The sequence below is a fragment of the Salvelinus alpinus genome, chromosome 2, assembly GCF_045679555.1.
Source record: "Salvelinus alpinus chromosome 2, SLU_Salpinus.1, whole genome shotgun sequence".
Taxonomy (NCBI): domain Eukaryota; kingdom Metazoa; phylum Chordata; class Actinopteri; order Salmoniformes; family Salmonidae; genus Salvelinus; species Salvelinus alpinus.
Genome location: NC_092087.1, coordinates 30,305,943 through 30,332,981, shown reverse-complemented (window position 1 = coordinate 30,332,981; position 27,039 = coordinate 30,305,943). Strand labels below are relative to the sequence as shown.

Genomic DNA, 27,039 nt, shown 5'->3' with positions numbered 1-27,039 from the left:
GCACCACACAATTAGATGTTCCGTCTGCCATATGGCCCAGCATCACCACTTACACACATACACAATAATAAACATACCATCACGGCCATGGTGTTAGTCAGGGAGTCTGCGTGTCTGGACAGATGGGCATTTGTAAAGGAGACCTAGGTCTCATGTCTTCCCTGTTAAAATAAAGGTTAAATTAAAAATAAATAAATGCTCACAGTGCTGTGTCTCATGGGGACACTAAGGGATAGAAGCAGCAATTCATTGGCCAACACTGAAAGCCTCCAAGCCTAAGACTGCTGTTGTTGCTATTATTCTCTCGATGTCTATTTCTATACTTTTACAACTGACTCATGGATCTGAGAGCTGTGCTATTCCAAGCCAGTCATTGGCTTTTCATTGCAGCCATTCATACCGCTCCAACTCTGGACTGGTCTGTTATTGTCTACTCTAGACCCTCAGGAAATCTCAGGTAGGAGCCATTTCATTTCACACTCCTCCTTTCCCCCCCATGTATACTATAACTTTACAACCTTTTAGGTAATAGAAAATGTGTTGATGCTAAAGTGGCTCTTTCAACATCTATTCAAACACCCCCCAAAAAAGCTTCACTCAGGAGTAACAGAAAACAGATTGGCTGTAAGTGCTCTGCAGGTCCCAGGTACTAGCTGTGGTCTTTCACTTGTGAGGGCGCAAGTAGCACAAACCAAATACATGTACATTTAATGTATTTGAAGGGGTGTTGGGAAACAGAAGCTACAAAGGGCTGTGGGCAGTTGGTAGGATAGATCTAGACAGCAGTGAAACGGCAGGGGTTCCATTATAACCGTAAGAGCTATGGAGACCATTGTTCAAACTCTGGCCAGTTATTTTAGCCCAATCTAACTATTAGACAGTCATGAAAGGCCTTCGTAACAGGACGTCACTATTACGATTGACAAATGAAAAGCCTACATCCGTGTATTTGTTTATTTCGACTTTCGAAACAGTGGGTCCCAAACAATTTCCGATGCCTGGTGCAATTTCCCAATGCCGTACTGTCAGTTTGTCAGTAGGAGAATTGTGCTGTGAGCACTGCTTGAAAGGATGTTACCAATATGAAATGAGTGTCTTTTTTAGACAGCTGTTTATTTAAATCTAAAAACACCTCATTTGACAACTTAGAGCTGCTGAACATGGTAACACTTGTTGATAATGGAACATGTGAACTGACCCCACACCACTGAGAAACGGGCCTACAGTATGTCATGGATGAGTCTAATCCTCCTACTAACCTCTATAAGCCGAGACAGATATAGATCCGTCTCCCACTATAAGAGCAACAGTAGCTCAACCATATGGGGATGATGAATATTGAATTATCTAAATGAACAAAACAACATGTAATATTTATGGTTACTTAATATTTGTTTTGTATCCCTTACAGCTTGAAGCTGCCCTTCACAATCCGGTGCAGTGTGCTTTGCTGGGCTTCTCTGCAGCGAGCACCTCGCTACCTCAAGGCTATCTCTGGGTGAGTGACTTACACATGCACAGTTTACAGGCACACATATACATACATGCATGCATGCACACAAACACACATGTGCACACAGAAGTATTTAAAAAAACATTAACCATGACACCTTTTGATACAAATATATCCTCTGTAATATTACATTTGTAGTGGCCTCAGGGTTGTTCACATCTATTAATCAAAAGTACAAAACATGTGGCAATGAAAGGGATACAAATAGTTTTTCTCTACAAAAACAAGTGTTGCCATGCAAACTGACCCTTCACTTTCATTTAGTATAGACCTTTTCAATTGTCAAAACAATAAGTTCTATATGCACCCACTATAGGTTCCCCAGTAAACATCTGGCGCTAAAGAGCCCCATAATTGCTAGCTAGCTAGTTGGGACGGCAGGTAGCCTAGTGGTCAGAGCGTTGGGCCAGTAACTGAAATGTTGCTAGATTGAATCCCTGAGCTGACAAGGTAAAAATCTGTCGTTCTGCAGCTGAACAAGGCAGTTAACCCACCGTCATTGTAAATAAGAATTTGTTTTTAACTGACTTGCCAAGTTAAATAAAGGTTAAATAAAAAATGTAATAAAAAGTTGGCTAGCTAGCACAAAATGACAAGTTCGTATTTCTTGATCCAACCAAAAAACAGAACAAACTAGTTATATACACACATTGATTTGTTGCTATCAGATCCACTAAACAAAATCATCAGACAATGTTTATTTCCTGTTGATTATCTGTTTGCTCTGGTGGTGTTACATATGGCTAGCACAGCAAATAGCCATATCACTAGTGTGATATGAAGGTAGAGAAAGATGAACTTACCTTGTTAGCCAGCTAATGTTAGATAGATGCATTTTTCTCATGGCAGCCAACATTATAACTAAACTAAATGTAGCTAGCATAACCTTGTGGTGATAATTGTAAACTGCATATTAATTGCACCAGGATGATACATAACATGAAGCAAACAAATTGCAACTTTATGTAAACTTTATTATTTTTAAATGAAGTCAAATTAACCATAAAATATTCCATTCTGCACACCCTCATGATCGTGATATTTAAGTGTTAATGCCCTTGAAGCCGATGTTTGGAGCATATATTGGCACAGGGTGTTGTTAGGCCTGAGACGAACTTGAGGGCCGGCAAACAGTGCCAATATATCCTCCAAACACCGGCTTCGAGGGCATTATCAATTTGTTTTTACAACGGGTTACAAACATATTCAAATAATGATTGACATATTTCCATTAAAAATGTTATTGTGATGAATTTATTCATACTATTTCATCCTTCCACAAGATATAGCCCCGATACAATTCTAGGGTTGCTACTCAAGCCGACAGGATGCAACCCAGACGTTCAGTATTTTTGTTCTGTATCTATGGACACGACCCAGCCGTTTGCTCTAAATGTTCCATTGCCATACTGGCTGGCAACATTCTGATCCCTTGCTTTTTAGCTAGCCAACTACGGCTAACTTAGTCACGTCTAAAAGTGCAGCCAGAATAACAGCAAAGTAGCTGCATTTGCATTTGTTTAAACTGTTTTCTAGAGACATTTATTTGGATACATCCATAACATTGAGCAAATGAGGTGCGATTTCGCCTGACATAGAAAATGTGCTCACTCATCAGGACACTGTTGTTCAGATGAGCTAGCCAATAACACCACTAACACAAACACTTCAAACTGAAGCTGGAAAGACTGCAAACTAGCTGAATTTACCTTTTTTCAATTGACATTTCTTTGTATACAGTTGAAGTCGGAAGTTTATATACACCTTAGCCAAATACATTTAAACTCAGTTTTTCACAAATCCTGACATTTAATCCTAGTAAAAATTCCCTGTTTTAGGTCAGTTAGGACCACTTTATTTTAAGAATGTGAAATGTCACAATAATGGTACAGAGAATGGCTTATTTCAGCTTTTATTTCTTTCATCACGTTCCCAGTGGGTAAGAAGTTTACATACACTCAATTAGTATTTGGTAGCATTGCCTTAAACAATTTAAACTTGGTTCAAATGTTTCAGATAGCCTTCCACAAGCTTCCCACAATAAATTGGATGAATTTTGGTCCATTCCTCCTGACAGAGCTGGTGTAACTGAGTCAGGTTTGTAGGCCTCCTTGCTCGCACATGCTTTTTTCCCTCCAAACTTAAGATGGGCATTATGGTCAAACAGTTATATTTTAGTTTCCTCAGACCAGAGGACATTTCTCCAAAAAGTACGATCTTTGTCCCCATGTGCAGCTGCAAACCGTAGTCTGACTTTTTTATGGCGGTTTTGGAGCAGTGGCTTCTTCCTTGCAGAGCGGCCTTTCAGGTTATGTCGATATAGGACTTGTTTTACTGTGGATATAGATACTTTTGTACCTGTTTCCTCCAGCATCTTCACAAGGTCCTTTGCTGTTGTTCTGGGATTGATTTGCACTTTTCGCACCAAAGTACATTAATCTCTAGGAGACAGAACGTGTCTCCTTCCTGAGTGGTATGACGGCTGCATAGTCCCATGGTGTTTATGCTTGCGTACTATTGTTTGTACAGATGAACGTGGTACCTTCAGACGTTTGGAAATTGCTCCCAAGGATGAACCAGAGTTGTGGAGGTCTACAATTTTTTATCTGAGGTCTTGGCTGATTTGTTAGGATTTTCCCATAATGTCAAGCAAAGAGGCACTGAGTTTGAAGGTAAGGCCTTGAAATACATCCACAGGTACACCTCCAATTGACTCAAATTATGTTAATTAGCCTATCAGAAGCTTCTAAAGCCATTACATCATTTTCTGGAATTGTCCAAGCTGTTTAAAGGCAGAGTCAACTTAGTGTATGTCAACTTCTGACTACAAATCTCCGCAGTTGAAAATGGCAATGTTAGTCTAAAATAAAAGTGAGATAATGTCTAGATGCTTTTTATAGTGGAGATCAAGTTTATAAATTGCTTGGCTGATGAGACAGTGGATTGTGCAGTCAGATGGAACAGAGTAAATAGGCATTTTAATGTCATAGATTTAGCCGGTGGTAATTTTTGGAATAGACACCGGCTGGTATGCGGTTTTAACCAATCAGCATTCAGGGTTAGGCCCACCCGTTGTATAATTGCTAATAATGTCTCTCTCCTGTGCATGTTATCCTTAAGGTCTACCGTCATTACAAGGATAGGGCTTGCACTAATCCAATTCATGGGGGCATGTACAGTAGCTGTAGAAGTCAAACCTGGTATCCTTCAACATGGTTAGCCTCATTAATTGTCTAATAAAAAAGAAAAACCCACACACTGATCTTGCCAGTATCAGCCTTTTATTTTCTTTCAAGTTATTAGCAAATGATCCCCACACACATAACTTCTCAGATGTGTGAGTACTTTTCCTATTTATTATAGTATAATTTCATATGGAGAAAACATATTAACAAAATGTTAACAATGTACAAGCCACATATACAAGTGCATTGGACATGCCCACAAGGCTAATACTAATCCCATCATATGTCTGCATTGGGCATGCATGCCATAAATAATATCACTTCTACTGTAACCAAAAGGGTAGAGCACGGATAGTGGAGGCAAGAGAAAATACCCTGTAGAGTGACCACAGTAAATGGTCACTTTTACATGGGCTGCAGAGTAGCCATGTAATGTATGAGTTCCATCCCTGTATGGCTGGCCGGGATGCAAACCCTAATCAAATGACACTTGTAGCTAGCATGCTAACCACTGGAGAAGGATGACAGTGAGTGTAGCAGAATGAAGCAAATAAGGGCAAAATTGCATGAGGAGATCCTCCCGCAGCTGAGATGCTTAAAGTATTAAAATATAGATACATTCATGATAGACAGGAGGAGACACTACTTGAAGTCTCAGGGGGGTGACATCACAGTGGCTACTAGAACTCACTTGCAGCTCACCTCTGCTACAGTCACACCCCTTTCACCTCCTATGCCACTGACAGTATAACTCAGCTGCCACAACTTACCCATTACTATCCATGCAGGCAATGCAGCGTGCTGCAATGCTGCAATGCTTCTTACATTTTCTAAAATAGATTCGTCCCCAGACGTAAAGGACCATCTCACCTTCAAATACACTTAAGAAAACAACTATACTAAGTTAGCTAGCTAGCTGTTTACAGCTGCGACGGAACAACTGTTGTTTACAAATGCACCCAAAGTTCTTTGGGGTTCCAGAGTTCACTTCCGCTCAAAAAGCCATTAAAATGGTATATACCAGAGTGTGGGAGAAATAAGACTACAGATGTTTTTTTTAATGAGTGGAGCAAATTGCACTGGCAGACAAAAGTGCCACAGTCCCTGGACTTGTTGGAATTTTGCTGGTTTTAAGAGGAACACTTTCTGTGAAAAACCTTGCCTCAGAAAATAAATTGTCTGTTAATCTTAAAGCAAAATGTTTTGGTGCCCCCTCCTTTCTGCGAAGAGTGGGCATTTTATTGGGTAATCCCCGTAAAGCACATGGATAAATCAGCTGGATAAGGCCCTCTAGGACCCATCTAGACAGACTCAGCTCCCTCCCACTAGGCGTTGTTTCAACATACAGTCATTTTTCAACGTATCGTGACGTGGAATCTATGTGTAAAATACATTGGATTTACAAAGAGTCATCAACATATAAACAGTAGTTTTGAGGGTGCAATTTCAACCACAAGATCATGTCATAATGGTAACCAATTGTCAACATAGACAAAGGTTGTTTAAAATATGTTGAATTTGTACCTCTGAAACAATAGACCTTCAGTATTATTTTTTATTTATTTAACCAGGCAAGTCAATTAAGAACAGTCTTATTTACAATGATGGCTTGGCACGAGGCAAAAGGCCTCCTGTGGGGACGGGGGACTAAAAATATAACAATGTAAGACACGGGCATCAGCACAAATACAACAGAAAACAAACAGTAGATGTGTGTGTGTGTGCGAGCAGGCATGTGTGTTTGAAGTAAAACAACATGCTTCCTACATAAGGCAACACAAACTAGTGACATCGGGTCTCAAGAACCTGTTCAACTATTTGTCATTTGAACTGCTCCAGGGACACCATGTCCTGGAATTTAAGGTTGGCTTGGAGGGAATTCTAAGACCAGAAGGCTGATTAATGAAAGGACCTTTTTTCCATGCTTGGTTCTCATTTTTGGGACTGTTAGCTTAAAACAAGATTGAGATCTGAGCTTAAATTAGTTTTAATTTCGAGCTAGAGGAGAGGATAGATAAAATGGCAGTTTTCCTAAAATGAGAATGAACCCCCCCCCCCCCCCCCCTTAAAAGATTTAGATGCACTATTGTAAAGTGGCTGTTCCACTGGATGTCATAAGGTGAATGCACCAATTTGTAAGTCGCTCTGGATAAGAGCGTCTGCTAAATGACTTAAATGTAAATGTAACCAGTGTTTGAGCCTGCGTGTTGCTAGTGATGTTCACCCGACAGCACTGTAAAGATCACAATGGGGAGTTAGACGTCTCTGATTGGTGACAAAATGAATTGCTGCATGACACACATAGTCAAGAGCCTTCAGTGTAGCGCTTGAAGCTTGCCCATACAGTAAATAGTATCACCATAGTCAGAAAAGTACAACGAACAACTATTTTCTGGCGGCAAAGGGAAAAACAAGCTTTGTGCCAATAATAAAACCCAATATTACATTTACATTTTTGTCATTTGTGACTCACAACCTGGATTCGGTCTTATGTAGCAACATTTGAAATGGTGTTTTTTACATTGGATAAAAGTAGAGAGCTACAACATGGGAAAGTAATTCTGCATTGAAAGTTGATCAACTTGTAAACTCACTTTTAAGAAAACGGCCTTTGAATTAGGGCTGGGTGCTAAATTTAGTTTTTTCGATATATTCAAGTTTATGTTTTAGAGCGATATGGAAAATGCCTGCATCGCAAGAATTGAGGTTCTGTTATAATGTTGTAACGTTTTACAAATGCAGCATCTCCCTGTCTCTTCTCTGTCAGCCCAATGCCGAATCATGTCCCAATTGCATGCAACACGTGCACAGAGGTTATCCACCAATCACAACCCTAGACAGCCTTTCACAAATTGTAACCACGCTGGAGAAGTGTAGCGGCGGTAAAACTTCCACTAAAATGGAAAGTGAGGAAGCCAGCTCAGCCTCTCATGAGGATGAAATCATCCCCAAAAAGGGCAGCAATATTTTTTCAGTAATATGGAAGTAATTCGGGTTTAAGAGGTCTGATGTTCAGGAAACAAATGGCCTGTGCAAAATGTGTCGAAAGACAATTGCTACGAAAAGCAGCAGTACAACTAACCCCTTCCATCACCTGCAACTGAAACGTGCGGTGGAATGGGAGGAATGCCGATTCCAGTCGCCAGATTCCCAAAACGTCTGCTAAAAGACAAACTACCATAGCCACATCCTTTTCAAACGTAATCCCTTATGACAAGAAAAGTTTGAGGTGGAAGGAGATAACGGATGTAGTGACCTATTACATGGCGAAAGATATGGTTCCAATATTTACAGTAGAAAAGCCAGGCTTTAAAAAGCTGCTAGGGACAGTTGACCAGAAATATCAGCTGCCAAACCGCAAGTATTTCACGGAAGAAGCCCTGTCGCGATTATACACTGCTACCTGCGAAAGAATCACAGAGAAGCTGGCTAGTGTTTCTTATTTTTCGAGCAGAACGTCAGAGCCATACCTAAGTTTGACAGTCCACTACATAAATGAAGACTGTAAATTGCAAAATGTCTGCCTCCAGACGTCTTACTTCCCCGATGATCATACGGGTGAAGTAATATCCCAGGGTCTCAGAGACTCTCTGGTATCGTGGAAGATGAGCGAAGACCGACAGGTGTGCATGACAACTGACAGCAGGAGTAACATGATAAAAGCATTGCGCTTGAACAACTGGACCCGCCTGCAGTGCTTTGGGCACAGGCTTCACCTCGCCATCGGTAAGTGTGACATTGGATAATTAAAGTGCATTCAAAAAAGTAATGTTCTGTAGGCTAATGTATTAGTAGTTGTCATTCTGCCAATCCAATAGCAAATAACCACAGGCTGTTTTAATTATAACAACACATTAACTAAATTAATACATTTTCAATCAAAATTATTATATACGTAAATTACATATTCAAACAGCTAGTGGTCTAACATTCCTAAACAATAGAATAGACATGTGGGTGTGTGTTGTTCATTTGTTTTGCACAAATAGGCCTTGAGGCCTTGTATATATTTTTTTATTTTAATACAGAAAATTCAGTTAAGAATTATGTCTTGGCCTTTTTTTTTCGTTTAGAGAAAAACAAGAAATTTAGATATATATTGTAAATCGTCCAAACCTCTGAAAAAAATGGAGATATTACTTTTAGGCCTACTTTGAATGTTTTGGTATCTAGTGAAGAGCTCTTCTTTGTCTACACCCATTCAGCATCATTCACACCCTCTTAAGCTTTAGCCCCACCCATCTCGTTTTGATCTTGGAGCATTCAGAGCGCACACTTGATGCTTTGGCCAATGATTTGTTTACCTCTGGATAACATGAAAACAGCCTAACCGGCTCTGCTGGCAACAAATTCATTCAGATATTTTCCGACATTTACTGACACTGGCCATATTCAACGGGTGTTGTACACTTTAGCTTAAGACATGTAGCTAGCTAGATAGGTAAACAATGAACCTAGCTAGGTAAACAATGTGTAAGATCACACATGTCACGTAACGTTAGATAACGAGCCAGCGAGCTAACATTAGCTAGTTAAACAACAATGAACATAGTGCCAAATTATGTTGTTTCTACCCTGCATGAATCTGCTGGGAGCTAACCAACCAGGTTCAATGTTAGCTAGCTAACATTAGGCTCAAACTAGCAAAGCAAACGGCTCTGGGATACGAATAATAATGTCAGCTAGGGAGCCAGACAGCTAACTTTAGCTAGCTAGCTAAAGTACACTTTAGTTTAAGACATGTAGGTAAACAACGTGTAACATCACACACGCCACGTAACGTTAGCTAACGAGCCAGCCAGCTAATATTAGCTAGTTAAACAACAATGAACATAGTCCTAAATCATGTCGTTACTACTCTGCATGAATCTGCTGGGAGCTAACCAACCAGGTTCAATGTTAGCTAGCTACTGTAACATTAAGCTCTAACTAGAAAAGCAAACGGTTCTGGGATACGAATAATAACGTCATACACGTAATGTTAGCTAGCTAGCTAACAGTACACTTTAGCTTGAAATTAAACCCCTTTCTGTAAAAATTTGAAACGTGTAATACTTCAAAATGTAGCTAGCTAACGCTAGACTATCTTACCGGTATACATCATCATGCATGATGGATGCGTCTCCCTGTCAAGGATGCCATGCCACAGTTTCCCTTAGGTTGAAGATGTAATCCGGAGACAGGTGTTTTCTCCATCTCTTTAGCCATGATACTCTAATTCCACTGATTTCGAAACTCGATCCTCCAGAAAGTGGAGAGCAACACTTATACAGCTCCACTACACAATATTTTTTTTTTAAAGCAGCATTCGACAGGATTACCAACACAGACTGACCAGCTGAAATAGACAGAAGCCTGCTATGTGGCAGACCAATCTAAACTCCTCTCTTGGCATGTCCAGGCCACTCATTATCCCAGACAATCATGGCTAGTGGGAAGGTTTGCTCGCTTTTTCTGTGGCTTAACCAACAAGGCTCGTAATTTAACAATTTTATTCATATTTACAGATGGCACACACGTATGTTATTATTAAGGCACATGTAAGCGCACATGTTCCAGAAAGTATTTTTGCCAAAAAATGCATTTTGATAAAAATAAATAAAAAACATTAAATTTGCTCTCCTGTGAAGTCATGACTTGCTACATACGTTTTGTTGCAGTGGAATTCAGAACAAGCTTAAAAACATACATATTATGTTAAATTATGTGAAAAGCTGTTTCAAATGCCAAAGTCAAACTACTGCCACTTGAATACAGAACAGTTTCATCTGCATACAAATTTACATCAGCTGTCTCAATATGTCTCCAAATGTTGTTTGATATAGATAATAAACAACAGGGGACCTACAATTGATCAGACTTCAAAGGAAAGATTCACCCATTTTGAATGTTCTACTGTTTTTGTGATGTTCTGTCGATTCTCTGTGTCATTTCAAGCAGACAGAAATTCTGCCTATATGACGTAGTCGTGTGATAAAGCCACTCTTACTACACTATATGATCAAATCAAATCAAATTGTATTTGTCACATGCGCCGAATACAACCGGTGTAGACCTTACAGTGAAATGCTTACTTACAAGCCCTTAACCAACAATGCAGTTTTAAGAAAATACCCCCCAAAAGGTAAGAGATAAGAATAATAAATAATTAAAGAGCTGCAGTAAATAACAATAGCGGGGCTATATACAGGGGGTACCGGTACATAGTCAATTTGCGGGGGCACTGGTGTCAAGGTAATTGAGGTAATATGTACATGTAGGTAGAGTTATTAAAGTGACTATGCATAGATAATAACAGAGAGTAGCAGCAGTGTAGAAGGGGGGAGGGGGGCAATGCAAATAGTCAGACTAGCCATTTGATTATATGTTAAGGAGTCTTATTGCTTTGGGGTAGAAGCTGTTCAGAAGCCTCTTGGACCTAGACTTGGCGCTCCGGTACCGCATGCCGTGCGGTAGTAGAGAGAACAGTCTATGACTAGGGTGGCTGGAGTCTTTGACAATTTTTGGGGCCTTCCTCTGACACCGCCTGGTATAGAGGTCCTGGATGGCAGGAAGCTTGGCCCTGGTGATGTACTGGGCCGTACGCACTACCCTCTGTAGTGCCTTGCCGAGCAGTTGCGATACCAGGCAGTGATGCAACCCGTCAGGATGCTCTCGATGGTGCAGCTGTAAAACCTTTTGAGGATCTGAGGACCCATGCCAAATCGTTTCAGTCTCCTGAGGGGGAATAGGTTTTGTCGTGCCCTCTTCACGACTGTCTTGGCGCGTTTGGACCATGATAGATCCTTAGTGATGTGGACACCGAGGAACTTGAAGCTCTCTACTCTCTCCACTACAGCCCTGTCGAAGTTGCAAAAGCCCTGTGCTCAGCCATCTAATTCCTGTAGTCCAAAATCAGTTCCTTTGTCTTGCTGACATTGAGGGAGAGATTGTTGTCCTGGCACCACACTGCCAGGTTTCTGACCTTCTACCTATAGCCTGTCTCATCGTTGTTGGTAATCAGTGCAGCAAACTTAATGACGGTGTTGGAGTCGTGTCTTGCCATGCAGTCATGGGTGAACAGGGAGTCCAGGAGGGGACTGAGTACGCACTTAAGGGGCCCCCGTGTTGAGGATCAGCGTGGCAGACGTGTTGTTACCTACCCTTACCACCTGGGGGCAGCCCATCAGGAAGTCCAGGATCCAGTTGCAGAGTGAGCTGTTTATTCCCAGGGTCCTTAGCTTAGTGATGAGCTTTGAGGGCACTATGGTGTTGAACGCTGAGCTGTAGTCAATGAATAGCATTCTCACGTAGGTGTTCCTTTTGTCCAGATGGGATAGGACAGTGTTGAGTGCAATAGAGATTGCATCATCTGTGGATCTGTTGTGGCGCTATGCAAATTGGAGTGGGTCTAGGGTTTCTGGGATAATGGTGTTGATGTGAGCCATGACCAGACTTTCAAAGCAATTCATGGCTACAAACGTGAGTGCTACAGGTTGATAGTCATTTAGACAGGTTACTTTTCATGTTATTGGGCACAGGGACTATGGTGGTCTGCTTGAAACATGTTGGTATTACAGACTCAGTCAGGGACAGGTTGAAAATGTCAGTGAAGACACTTGCCAGTTGGTCAGCGCATGCTCGGAGTACACGTCCTGGTAATCTGTCTGACCCTTTAGCTCAGTGCGACTATTGCCTGTAATCCATGGCTTCTGGTTGGGGTATGTACGTACAGTCACTGTTGGGACAACGTCGTCGATGCACTTATTGATGTTGCCAATGACTGATGTGGTGTACTCCTCAAAGCCATCGGAAGAATCCCGGAACATATTACAGTCTGTGCTAGCAAAACAGTTCTGTAGTTTAGCATCTGCTTCATCTGACAAATTTTTTATAGACCGAGTCACTGGTGCTTCCTGCTTTAACCTTTCTAGGGTAGGGGGCAGTATTTTGACGTCCGGATGAAAAGCGTGCCCAAAGTAAACCGCCTGTTACTCAGGCCCAGAAGCTAGGATATGCATATATGGTAGTATTGGATAGAAAACACTCTAAAGTTTCCAAAACTGTTAAAATAATGTCTGTGAGTATAACAGAACTGATATGGCAGGCAAAAACCTGAGGAAAATCCATCCAGGAAGTGGCATTCTTTTGAATTGAATGTTTTTCCATTGAAAGCCTATCCACCATATAAATGGATGTGACCTAGATTGCAGTTCCTATGGCTTCCACTAGATGTCAACAGTCTTTAGACATTGTTTCAGGCTTTTATTCTGAAAAATTTGTAAGAATGACAACATTTTCTGAGTGGTCGCTCGAAGAACAAGAGCTTTTTGCGCACACGACTGGGAGCGCGCCCCCCGTTCTTTTTCCTTTGTATTGAATACGCTATTGTCCGGTTGAAATATTATTGATTATAAAGACAATAGACACCCTGAGGATTAATAAAAAACATTGTTTGACATGTTTCGACGAACTTTACCTGTACTATTTGGATCTATTCGATTGCCTGTTGTGACCGCCATTGAGCCAGTGGATTACTGAACAAAACGCGCTAACAAAACTGAGTTTTTTTGGATATAAAGAGGGACTTTATCGAACAAAACAAACATTTATAGTGTAACATGGAGTCTTGTGAGTGCAACCATATGAAGATCATCAAAGGTAAGTGATACATTATTTATCTATTTCTGACTTTCGTGACTAATCTACTTGGCTGGAAAATGTTTGTATGCTTTTGTTAGCGGGGCGCTGTCCTCAGATAATCACATGGTATGCTTTCGCCGTAAAACCTTTTTGACACAGCGGCTGGATCTGACACAGCGGCTGGATTAACAAGAAGTTAATCTTTAAGCCAATGTATAACACTTGTATATTTTATGAATGTTTATTATGAGTATTTCTGTATTTTGAAATTGGCGCTCTGCAATTTCACCGGATATTGGCATGGAGGGATGCCACCTACCCTAGAGAGATACATTTTTGCAGTCTGTGCTAGCAAATCAGTCCTGTAGCTTAGCATCTGCTTCATCTGACCACTTTTTATTGATCTAGTCACTGGGACTTCCTGCTTTAATTTTTGCTTGTAAGCGGGAATCAGGAGGATAGAATTATGGTCAGATTTGCTAAACGGAGGGCGAGGGAGAGCTTTGTATGTGTCTCTGTGTGTGGAGTAAAGATGGTCCAGAGTCCTCTGGTTGCACATTTGACATGCTGATAGAAATTTGGTAAAACGGATTTAAGTTTTCCCTGCATTAACGTCCCCGGCTGCTTGGAGCTACGCCTCTGGGTGAGCTTTTTCTTGTTTGCTTATGGCGGAGTACTGCTCATTCAATGCTGTCTTACTGCCAGCCTCTGACTGTGGTGGTATGTAAACAGCTACGAAAAATACAGATGAAAAATCTCTAGGTAGATAGTGAGGTAGCTTATCATGAGATACTCTACCTCAGGCGCGCAATAGCTCGAGACTTTCTTAGATATCGTGCACCAGCTGTTATTTACAAAAATACATAGTCCGCCGCCCCGGATGCAGCTGTTCTACCCTGCCGATGCAGCGTATAACCAGCCAGCTGTATGTTGATAGTGTCGTCGTTCAGCTACGACTCCTTGAAGCATAAGATATTACAGTTTTGAATGTCCCATTGGTAGTTTAATCTTCATCGTAGGTCATCTATTTCATTGTCCAAAGATTGCACGTCTGCGAGCGGAATGGAAGGAAGTGGGGGTGTATTCGATCACCTACGAATTCTCAGAAGGCAGCCTGCCCTCTGGCCCCTTTTTTCTGCCTCCTCTTCATGCAAATGACGGGGATCTGGGCCTGTTCCTGAGGAAGCAGTATATCGTTCGTGTCGGGCTTGTCAGACTCATTATAAGAAAAAAAGGATTCTGCCAGTCCGTGGTGAGTAATCGCAGTTCGGATGTCCAGAAGTTATTTTCGGTCACAAGAGACGGTAGCGGCAACATTATGTAAAAAAATAAGTTACACACAATGCAAATAAACGAACAAGAAGCACAATCGGTTGGGGACACGTAAAACGTCTGCCTCTAACTTGGAAGGATGTCTTCTCTCGAATGAGCCATTAATCATATTTTTGGTCTAGCACATTTCTCCTATTTGTCTGCCTCTTCAGTCCAGGTTGCATTGCATGGTGCTGTTACCAGAGATATTAGATAGAGGAGATCAAATCAAATCAAATTTTATTTGTCACATACACATGGTTAGCAGATGTCAATGCGAGTGTAGCGAAATGCTTGTGCTTCTAGTTCCGACAATGCAGTAATAACCAACAAGTAATCTAACCTAACAATTCCACAACTACTACCTTATACACACAAGTGTAAAGGGATAAAAAAAAATGTACATAAAGATATATGAATGAGTGATGGTACGGAACGGCATAGGCAAGATGCAGTAGATGGTATAGTGTACAGTCTATACATATGAGATGAGTAATGTAGGGTATGTAAACATTATATTAAGTGGCATTGTTTAAAGTGGCTAGTGATTTATTTTTACATAACTTCCATCAATTCCCATTATTAAAGTGGCTGGAGTTGAGTCAGTAAGTTGGCAGCGGCCACTAAATGTTAGTGGTGGCTTTTTAACAGTCTGATGGCCTTGAGATAGAAGCTGTTTTTCAGTCTCTCCGTCCCTGCTTTGATGCACCTGTACTGACCTCGCCTTCTGGATGATAGCGGGGTGAACAGGCAGTGGCTCGGGTGGTTGTTGTCCTTGATGATCTTTATGGCCTTCCTGTGACATCGGGTGGTGTAGGTGTCCTGGAGGGCAGGTAGTTTGCCCCCGGTGATGCGTTGTGCAGACCTCACTACCCTCTGGAGAGCCTTACGGTTGTGGGCGGAGCAGTTGCGGTGATACAGCCCGACAGGATGCTCTCGATTGTTTATCTGTAGAAGTTTGTGAGTGCTTTTGGTGCCAAGCCGAATTTCTTCAGCCTCCTGAGGTTGAAGAGGCGCTGCTGCGCCTTCTTCACAACGCTGTCTGTGTGGGTGGACCAATTCAGTTTGTCCGTGATGTGTACACCGAGGAACTTAAAACTTTCCACCTTCTCCACTACTGTCCCGTCGATGTGGATAGGGGGGTGCTCCCTCTGCTGTTTCCTGAAGTCCACAATCATCTCCTTTGTTTTGTTGACGTTGAGTGTGAGATTATTTTCCTGACACCACACTCCGAGGGCCCTCACCTCCTCCCTGTAGGCCGTCTCGTCGTTGTTGGTAATCAAGCCTACCACTGTAGTGTCATCCGCAAACTTGATGATTGAGTTGGAGGCGTGCATGGCCACGCAGTCGTGGGTGAACAGGGAGTACAGGAGGGGGCTCAGAACGCACCCTTGTGGGGCCCCAGTGTTGAGGATCAGCGGGGTGGAGATGTTGTTACCTACCCTCACCACCTGGGGGCGGCCCGTCAGGAAGTCCAGGACCCAGTTGCACAGGGCGGGGTCGAGACCCAGGGTCTCGAGCTTGATGACGAGTTTGGAGGGTACTATGGTGTTAAATGCTGAGCTGTAGGCGATGAACAGCATTCTCACATTCCTCTTGTCCAGATGGGTTAGGGCAGTGTGCAGTGTGGTTGCGATTGCGTCGTCTGTGGACCTATTTGGTCGGTAAGCAAATTGGAGTGGGTCTAGGGTGTCAGGTAGGGTGGAGATGATATGGTACTTGACTAGTCTCTCAAAGCACTTCATGATGACGGAAGTGAGTGCTACGGGGCGGTAGTCGTTTAGCTCAGTTACCTTAGCTTTCTTGGGAACAGGAACAATGAAGCATGTGGGAACAGCAGACTGGGATAAGGATTGATTGAATATGTCCTTAAACACACCAGCCAGCTGGTCTGCGCATGCTCTGAGGACGCGGCTGGGAATGCCGTCTGGGCCTGCAGCCTTGCGAGGGTTAACACGTTTAAATGTTTTACTCACCTCGGCTGCAGTGAAGGAGAGCCCGCAGGTTTTGGTAGCGGGCCGTGTCAGTGGCACTGTATTGTCCTCAAAGCGAGCAAAAAAGTTATTTAGTCTGTCTGGGAGCAAGACATCCTGGTCCGCGACGGGGCTGGTTTTCTTTTTGTAATCTGTGATTGACTTTAGACCCTGCCACATACCTCTTGTGTCTGAGCTGTTGAATTGCGACTTTACTTTGTCTCTATACTGGGACGTAGCTTGTTTGATTGCCTTGCGGAGGGAATAGCTACACTGTTTGTATTCGGTCATTTCCGGTCACCTTGCCCTGGTTAAAAGCAGTGGTGTCGCGCTTTCAGTTTCGCGCGAATGCTGCCATCAATCCACAGTTTCTGGTTTGGGAATGTTTTAATCGTTGCTGTGGGTACGACATCGTCAATGCACTTTCTAATGAACTCGCTCACCGAATCAGCGTATTCGTCAATGTTGTTGTTGGACGCAATGCGGAACATATCCCAATCCACGTGATCGAAGCAGTCTTGAAGCGTGGAATCAGATTGGTCGGACCTGCGTTGAACAGATCTGAGCGCGGGAGCTTGCTGTTTTAGTTTCTGTTTGTAGGCTGGGAGCAACAAAATGGAGTCGTGGTCAGCTTTTCCGAAAGGAGGGCGGGGGAGGGCCTTATATGCGTCGCGGAAGTTAGTATAACAACGATCCAAGGTTTTACCAGCCCTGGTAGCACAATCGATATGCTGATAGAATTTAGGGAGTTTTGTTTTCAGATTAGCCTTGTTAAAATCCCCAGCTACGATGAATGCAGCCTCAGGGTGTGTGGTTTCCAGTTTACAAAGAGTCAGATAAAGTTCGTTCAGGGCCATCGATGTGTCTGCTTGGGGGGGGATATATACGGCTGTGATTATAATCGAAGAGAATTCCCTTGGTAGATAATGCGGTCGACATTTGATTGTGAGGAATTGTAAATCTGGTGAACAGAATGACTTGAGTTCCTGTATGTTGTTATGATCACACCACGTCTCGTTGATCATAAGGCATACACCCCCGCCCCTCTTCTTACCAGAAAGATGTTTGTTTCTGTCGGCGCGATGCGTGAAGAAACCAGCTGGCTGCACCGACTCCGTTAGCGACTCTTGAGTGAGCCATGTTTCCGTGAAGCAAAGAACGTTACAATCCCTGATGTCTCTCTGGAATGTTACCCTTGCTCGGATTTCATCAACCTTATTGTCAAGAGACTGGACATTGGCGAGTAGTATGCTAGGGAGTGGAGCGCGATGTGCCCGTCTCCGAAGCCTGACCAGGAGACCGCTTCGTTTGCCCCTTTTTTGGCGTCGTTGTTTAGGGTCACCGGCTGGGATCAGATCCATTGTATTGGGTGGAAGGCAAGACACAGGATCCGCTTTGGGAGAGTCATATTCCTGGTTGTAACGATGGTGAGTTGACGTTGCTCTTATATTCAGTAGTTCCTCCCGACTGTATGTAATGAAACCTAAGATTACCTGGGGTACCAATGTAAGGAATAACACATAAAAAAACAAAATACTGCATAGTTCCCTAGGAACGCGAAGCGAGGCGGCCATCTCGGTCGGCGCCGGAAGTAGAGGTTTTCCATTGGAATTCAATTGGGCAATTAATGGATGAACATATAACGCCCCACCCAGCAGACTGTCGACCAATCCCATTCACGTTCTCATGTTGCATCACGCCGTTGCTAAACTAATCATCACGCAATCCCTTTTCAAAGTCAGGGTATTAGTCGAGAAACGTGTCTATTTTCCTTGAAAGTACATAATGTCACGATTCCAAAGCTATACAATATTACAGATATCGAGTTCATTATTTCCTCTGAAAAGATTTGTAATGTTGTACTTCCAGTGGTGTAACACATATGCTTGGTTTGTAAATTATGTTTTTGGATAGTGCCCCTGGCTATCCGTAAATTCAAAAAACAAGAAAATTGTGCTGCCTGGTTTGCTTAATATAAGACATTTTACATTATTTATACTTTTACTTTTGATACTTAAGTATATCTTAGCAATTACATTTTAATTTAATACTTAAGTATATTTAAAACCAAATACTTTTAGACTATTACTCAATTAGTATTTTACTGGGTAGCTTTTACTTTTACTTGTGTCATTTTCAGTATGACAATTGGGTACTTTTTCCACCACTGTGTACTTCTTGTTGACGAAATTCATGCTAATGTTGGGTTTTTGAGCTTGCGCCCAATTGACTCCCATTATTTCCTTGAAGGAGAGCTCTCCTTGTCCCAGAATTGCCAAGAATGCACTGCCTTAGCTAGCTAGCCAGCCAGCCGATAGAGAAAGCATTACATTGTGGATTTTGTAGTCAACTTGAGCTGCAAAAGATTTCCACAACGATTTTCACATGTTGCTACCAACATTATTATAATGCCAAAATCAAACATTTGTTCACAAAAAATATTGTTCTCACGTATTCATGTTATTTAACACTGTAAATATTAGGAATGAGTGGTTTTGGGTGGATTTTTCCTTTAACACACTGGGTTATTTTTTATTTATTTTATTTAACCCTTATTTTACCAGGTAAGTTAACTGAGAACACATTCTCATTTACAGCAACAACCTGGGAAATAGTTACAGGGGAGAAGAAGGTTGATGAATGAGCCAGCTGGAAGCTGGTCTCCCGGGTGGCGCAGTGGTCTAGGGCACTGCATCGCAGTGCTAGCTGCGCCACCAGAGTCTCTGGGTTCACGCCCAGGCTCTGTCGCAGCCGGCCGCAACCGGGAGGTCCGTGGGGCGACGCACAATTGGCATAGCGTCGTCCGGGTTAGGGAGGGTTTGGCCGGTAGGGATATCCTTGTCTCAGTATGTAAAATGTAATAAAATGTATGCACTCTACTGTAAGTCGCTCTGGATAAGAGCGTCTGCGAAATGACTAAAATGTAAATGTAAATGTAAGCTGGGGATGATTAGGTGGCCATGATGGTATGAGGGCCAGATTGGGATTTTATCCTGGACACTGGGGTTAGCACCCCTACTCTTACGATAGCACCCCTACTCTTAGTTACCACAGAGAGTCAGGACACCCGTTTAACGTCCCATCCAAAAAACGGCACCCTACACAGGGAAATGTCCTCAATCATTGCCCTGGGGCATTGGGATATTGTTTTAGACCAGAGGAAAGAGTGCCTCCTACTGGCCCTCCAATACCACTTCCAGCAGCATATGGTCTCCCACCAGGACCAACCCTGCTTAACTTAGGAGGCAAGCTAGCAGTGGGATACAGGGTTGTATGCTGCTGGTTATGCTGCTGGTTCAATTTGACAAGTAGTTCACAAACCACTCCGGAGCATGACAAGTAATCCCAATACACTTCAATCTCTGCACCTAGACAGTAAAGTCCACAGTGTTAAATGCCTTTGACAAGTCTATGAATACAGATACACAATGTAGCTTCTTATCCAGGGCACAATGAATATAATTCAAAATCTTCAAAGTTGCTGTGACAGTGCTGTGGCTAGAACTGAAACCTGATTGCATACCACTCAAAGTATTGTTTTCCTGGAGGCAGGCTTTAAACTGCTTATTGACTAGGAACTCCAATACCTTTACCAGAACAGACAATTTAGATATGGGGCGATAGATATTCAGTAGAGTGGGAACACCTACTTTCAAAAGAGGTAGGACAAATGCTGATTTCTACATCTTGGAGTTTTCATTACATTCTATGGTGATATTAAAGATGCATGTTAAATGGGGAGCAATGATGTCTGCAGCTAATTGTAGTAGGCGGGGTCTAGATGATCAGGGTCAGGGGATTTTTTGACATCAATTGTTTCAGGGCACTTCTGAAACAAAGAAAGGCAAGAAGGAGAACCAGGAGAATGAGTGCTCGGGAGTGTCAGGTAATTTCACATGGGGCTCATATTGACCTCAGGTTGATCAAATAATCTGCCTGCATCAAGAAAATGTTGATTGAAAGAGTTCAGAATAGAGGTTATCACAGTTACCACCTGTGAGTCAACCAGCAGTTGTTTAGGGAGCTGTGCATCTTTAAACCTTTCACTACTTGCCCACATTTTGAGATAGTGGTCTGCTTTCAGCTTTCGGGTCATAGCCACACCCTTATTCCAAAACCATTTCCTTATGAATTCAGACTAGTTCATCTGACAACCAAGGGTTGTCTCTGCCCCTAATTCTGTATTGTTTGAAAGGGGCATGCTTGTTGCATACATCCTAGAATGCTTTATGGAGGTAAGAAAAGGCTAATATGACATCAGAGATGTTCCACTCTATTCCTGGCAATGTTAAAAACATAATGAAAAAAACCCTGTATCAAACTGCTTCCAGTTTATTTTCATGATGATACTGTACATGGAGGTAGTTTAGGAATTGTAGCATCCCTTACACAAGCAACACCACAGTGATCACTTATCATTTGCAAATATACCAGAAGCATTAAAATGATGTGGAGTGTTGGTTAAGATAAGATCAATCAAAGATGATTTTAGAGGACACATTGCATTACATTTTTAACAATCTGATTAAAATGATAGGTATTACAAATATTCTTGAGTTGATCAGAGTTGGATGTCAACCAATCTAGGTTCAGGTCAGGTCGCCCATAAGCACAAATTCAGATTTCACATTCTGTGATAATAATTCAAAAATACAATCCAGAGAGCCAGCAATCGCAGACGGGGGTCTATAACAACAGGAGACAACAAGATTCAAGGATGCACAGAGATTTATATTCAAGGACAAATATTCAAATTGCTTGGGTTTGGTAAAAGAGGTCAGAATGGTTGCCGAAAACGTGTCTTTTATGTATATAGCAACACTACCACCCTTAGATTTGCGATCTGACCAAAAAACATTCTAAACATCAATGTCTTTGTCAATGATAGATTTTTTTTGCCAGGTTTCAGAAAGACCCAGATGTATTTATGCTCTCTACGGTTTATATTCACAAAATCAAGTTTCGAAAGAAGACTTCTTACATTTATGTGCAGAACCTTCAGACCATTCTGACTTTTTAATTCAGATGGGGTAGAAATGGCAGGACCTAGGTTATATTCCACATTTCCTGACAGTAAAAGCAGTAAAATAATGGCAAGTCTAGATAGAATTTTACAACTTTTGGATTCAGAGACTAAAGTCAAGAGGAACAAGTCTTTAACAGAAGGTATTTCAAAAGGTGCGTACAGTTCAGAGACATGGTTAAGTACCGAAAGAACAATCCGCACATGTAAACACAAGCATGCGGTTTCTCCCCCAAAAACGTGCAAAGTTCTCCAGTGCAATAGCCGGGCAAGCGTATGGTTTCTCCCAAGATGCAACATGGGAAAAACACTAAAATTTCTCTGCATTTAACCTGTTTTGGAGACTGTTTTTTGTTCTGAATTTTGGATGACTGACATGCCCAAAGTAAACTGTCTGTTACTCAGGCCCAGAAGCTAGGATATGCATATACTTAGTAGCATTGGATAGAAAACACTCTGAAGTTTCTAAAACTGTTAAAATAATGTCTGTGAGTATAACAGAACTGATATGGCAGACGAAAACCCGAGGAAAATCCAACCCGGAATTTTCTTTTTCTTTGAGTTCACAGGCCATTTCAGTGCTTGCCTATGGGAAATACAAATAGATAGGACCCAGATTGCAGTTCCTATGGCTTCCGCTAGAGGTCAACAGTCTTTAGAAAGGGTTTCAGGCTTGTTTTTTGAAAAATTAACAAGTAGTTGGAAGAACTACAAGGTGTCTCTCATTAGAAAAGTGGTCTTGTTGGCGTGTGAATGAGGTGCGCGCTCTTCGTTATTTATCTTCCTTATTCAACATACTATTCTCTGTCTTAAATATGATAGTTTATTTAGATATTAGAGTACCTGAGGATTAATTAGAAACATTGTTTGACTTGTTTGGACGAACTTTACTGGTAACTTTTTGGATTCGTTTGTATGCATGTTGAAAGAGTGGATTACTGAGATCATTGGCGCCAACTAAACAGACTTTTTTGGATATAAAGAAGGACTTTATCGAAACAAAACGACCATTCATTGTGTAGCTGGGACCCTTGGGATTGCAAACAGAGGAAGATCTTCAAAAGGTAAGTGATTTATTTAATCGCTAATTGTGATTTTGTGACGCCTGTGCTGGTTGAAAAAGTACTTTGGTGTGGGGCGCTGTCCTCAGATAATTGCATGGTATGCTTTCGCCGTAAAGCCTTTTTGAAATCAGACAATGCGGTTGGATTAACAAGAAGTTACGCTTTTAAATGATGTATGACACTTGTATTTTCATGAATGTTTAATATTACGGTTTTTGTATTTTGAATTTCGCGCTCTGCAATTTCACCCGATGTTGTCGTAGGTGTCCCGCTAACGGTTCATGCGCCTAAGAGGCATAACCATAAAAAAACTTCTATAAATAATCGAAAATAAAATAACAATAAAGGCCAAGTAATACAATCTTAAATGCATACAAGTTCCTGAGTAAAAGCTCACAGAAGTCCACAGGCTTCAGGTACAATTCAGATCAGAGACTGCAGTTTGTAAGTGTACATGTGTGCTGGAGCAGTGAGCGAAACTTGGGGGTACCTGTACTAGACGGGGGGAGCAGGCCTGGGTAATCAGGAGCAGACCGAAAGGTGGGGGCCAAGCAGTGCAGCACACCATGGGAGTAGCATAGGTATCACACTCGCTTGGTAGAGGCTTGTGTCGGGAGGCTGGGTAGAAGAGGAGGCTTTCAACCAGACAGGTGTGTGGCCCAATGTGTTAGGGTAGACAGGCAAGGGCAGCAGGCAAGGGCAGCACCTTCTAGTGGAGAATTTATATAGCAAGTAACTTCTTGACTATATCAAAATATTACTGGAGTATTTGGAATTATTTAAAAAACACTCGCAAACAAACAAAAGCGCACAAGACACACGGGTTCAGCTGCCGTGTTGGTGGGAATATGGACATATACTATTTAAAAAAAAACGTATTCCTAATCGGATTATAGAAGAAAATGGCCTTGGCTTTCACCTGGAATTGTTTATTTATGTTGGATAAAAAATCTAATAATTCAAACAAAATGTAAATTCCATGCTATTTATAAAGGCTTCATAAAGGCTTCATAAACACTACATAAATGTGTCACATATCATCTATAACCTTATGCCATGCTCTGTAAAGGGTTCATAGCCCACTATGTCAAATATGACAAAAAGCTGTGCTTTATAAATGGTGGCATAAACACTGCTTAATATAGGCTTCATAAATCATATTAAATTGAGGCTTCACAAAGTATGTATAAACTTGTCAGGCATTTTTGGTAGAGCATTGCAACACCAGGATAGTGGGTTCGACTTCCGTGACCACCCATACTTAAAAATGTATGCACACATGAGACTGTAAGTCGCTTTGTATAAAAGTGTCTGCTAAATGGCATATATGATTTTGCATTATATTACTCGAAATCAAATATTTCACCTTCTTTATTACTTTACATGTGATAGTCAAAATGGGGGAAAGGGCCATGAAAAACGCAATTTTTCTTCATTTCAGATGACTCTGGGTAAGTAGAGAAATGACCTACATCTCTCAGTATCCTTTTTAAACAGTGCTTTACGTGCCCATGCGGTGTTTGTTATGTTATGTTAGCTCACAAAACAGAATATCCTTTAAACCTTCATAAATAAAGCATTACATTTAGAGGATTTGCTTGATATTATCAAGTGCTAGAGTTATGTAGGCCTAATGTGACAAGTTGCAACACATGACACGATACCTAACTTGAAAGATCAAGTGTTTTAAGCACCCTAGCTTCCATTGTAACATACCATGCAATCATTGCAGATAGCTTTTCAAACAGCATACATCTTCACCTAAGTAAATGTTCTTTCCAAGACATGTCACATGCCTGTATTTTATTCCGTAACCAAAGTTAGGAGAAAAAGGTTTAATAAAATACACAATATCGTTATAAGAGCCAGTGGACCATGAATAAACAACTGATCAAGTGGTCTGCTCTGCTCGGCTCACTTCCCCTGCTTGTCTCAGATCTACCTCCCTGGCAGGCTTGTCAAATGAGGGATGACACTAATCATGTTAATGTGAGATGGGCTGGTGGGATTCTCCTTACTTTGATCAGAGTAATGACATTGTTTCTAATCAACCTGATTCACATGCATTTCCCTGTTTGCCTACATTACCGGTTCACTCCACTTTTCTGACTGGTGTTTTTCCACTTATACCATCAATTAATTCTCCTCTCACCCCCCTCCTCAGCCACTCCATACTTCAGACAGGTTCAGATTAATCCTCATGGTGTGTAAAGGTGTTAAAAACAGCAGGTTTGAAACAGAACATGAGATAAGGTTTAGAATGAGTCTTTGTCAACCTTACAAAGGTTGATTTTGACACATTTTGACTAGTAACATGGACTTGAGCGTTCATTCAGAATCCCCACCATGGCATGTCCATGATCATCCTCTCCCACTGCCTCCCTCGGTCCAGACCTATCTAATTTCGGGGGATCCCGAGTTGCGCAGCGGTCCAGCACACTGCATCTCAGTGCTAGAGGCATCACTACAGACTCTGGTTCGATTCCAGGCTGTATCACAACCGGCCATGATTGGGAGTCCCATAGGGCGGCGCACAATTGGCCCAGCATCGTCCGGGTTAGGGTTTGGCCGGGGTAGGCCGTCATTGTAAAAAATAATTTGTTCTTAACTGACTTGCCTAGTTAAATAAAGGTTAAATAAATTAACACTGGTAGATCAGTTAGTTACTTTCAGGAAGTTTCTTCTGCACTCTGACAAAACAGATATCTATTCCCACAAACAAGTCGTGATGAGTTTGTCAGGGCACAGTCATTTCACTGGATCTGTGGAGGAATTGGATGCGTGAGTGCTTAAGTGTAGGAGAATGTTGAAGTTGGGGTTGCTTAGGGCTGCGGTTGCCATTTGTCTTTAAGCTTTGTTTTTTGGAGGTCGTCTCTGTAGTTTTCCCTGTGCAACAGTCCATTATTTGCTCTGGCTCGCTCTCCAGAGCCCACGGGACTACTCCTGTCCAGCATGCTGACACAAATCTAACAAATGATTGCATGCAAAAAAGGCCGGGCAGGGGGGGCGATAGGGGCTAAAGACTATATTTATCCTATGTCTTATTCCCATAATGTGACTCGTGGAAAATCCTTATTTGATCTTCAGTGTCAGTTTTTGTGAGGAACATTACACTTCAGTTGGACAGTTGCACCAGTCCCATATCTAGAGAAAAACAACTTGGGTGAAAGAATCCTGTGAAAACCCATGAAGATTTCACTTATGATTGGAGAGTGATTTGGAGCCTCCTAATTGAAATTGCTACAGCTCCAGGTTTACCCCCTGCCTCTCTTCCCTTCCCCTGTATTGACATTGGCAGGCTTGACACAAGGCCAATATGAGTGTGACACTTGCAGAATCAAGCCTCTATTCATGCATGCAGCTACTCAGGCCTACAGCAGAGAGTGTGGAACCCCAAGGGGGAGTTGGTGATGATTGCCTGGCGGTTTTTTGATTATATGAGGTCCGCTCTCTTGTTTTGTCAGGGATTCTTATTGGGTTTTGGACTTTTTTAGAAGTTGGACTGCTATTCATGGCTCACTCAGAGTGTGTTGGTGAATAGGCTATGTCGAGCTCAGCCCTAGCAGACACTATAGACTGTGGGTAAAGGAAGACCACCAACATACGACTGCTCAATGTGCCCCCTCCTAATGACCAATAACCTTGTACCATTCTGTCCATTCTGTGAAGATGAGTTTTAATGGGGTCACCTTGTCTCCTAATTCAACAGCCAACTGCTGTATTTCATCCCTTCATTGGGATTGAGTGTGTCATTGCTAAGTCCCCGACTCAAGCATTAGATCAATCATCATCTTATACAAACCCTCAATTGTCAAGCGATGCACAGTCTTTCAAAGTCTTTTTTTCATCTGTCTGTTCTCTGCTGATGAAAATATCTCTGTTTTAGAAATTGTTTGATGTTCTAGAGATGACATTGTGAACCCATTGCGGTTTGTGGTTTCTGAATCTGAGGGATATTTAAAAGTGAGGGAGGAATATAGACAGGATTTGAAAGGATATTTGATTTTAACTTTACACTTTGCTGAAACTGCCTGGATTTGCTAACAGGTGCGGATATCAGAGCTAAGCCGTATTACAGGAGAGTGTTCTGTGTCTTCTAAAATTATTCAGAAATTCTACAAAGACTTAAGCATGAGCAAGTAACTCTCCAACGCTACAGTACATTTTCTAAACGACCATCCACCCTCTCCACCTGTGCTATGTTAGCCGTTGATTGCTGTGACCTACAGTCTTTACTGACCTTTAAATGGACACCTCTTTCTCTGCAGGTGGCTAGTGGAGAAGATGTCTTGACCCAGATATATCTTATTGACTATAGATGCTCACGTGTCTCTCTCTCTCTCTAGGT

The 27,039-nt window shown here is 41.9% G+C and overlaps 1 protein-coding gene across 5 annotated transcripts in view; it reads left to right on the top strand.

The window, feature by feature from the left end:
* Positions 1 to 27,039, top strand: part of LOC139558736 (rho guanine nucleotide exchange factor 10-like protein) — a 121,426-nt gene that overhangs the window by 79,095 nt on the left and 15,292 nt on the right. For all 5 annotated transcript variants that reach the window (XM_071374149.1, XM_071374122.1, XM_071374141.1 and 2 more), the window contains one exon: positions 1,412 to 1,498. In XM_071374149.1, coding sequence (XP_071230250.1) covers positions 1,412 to 1,498 — 87 coding nt within the window. The remainder of the gene's footprint in view (positions 1 to 1,411; positions 1,499 to 27,039) is intronic.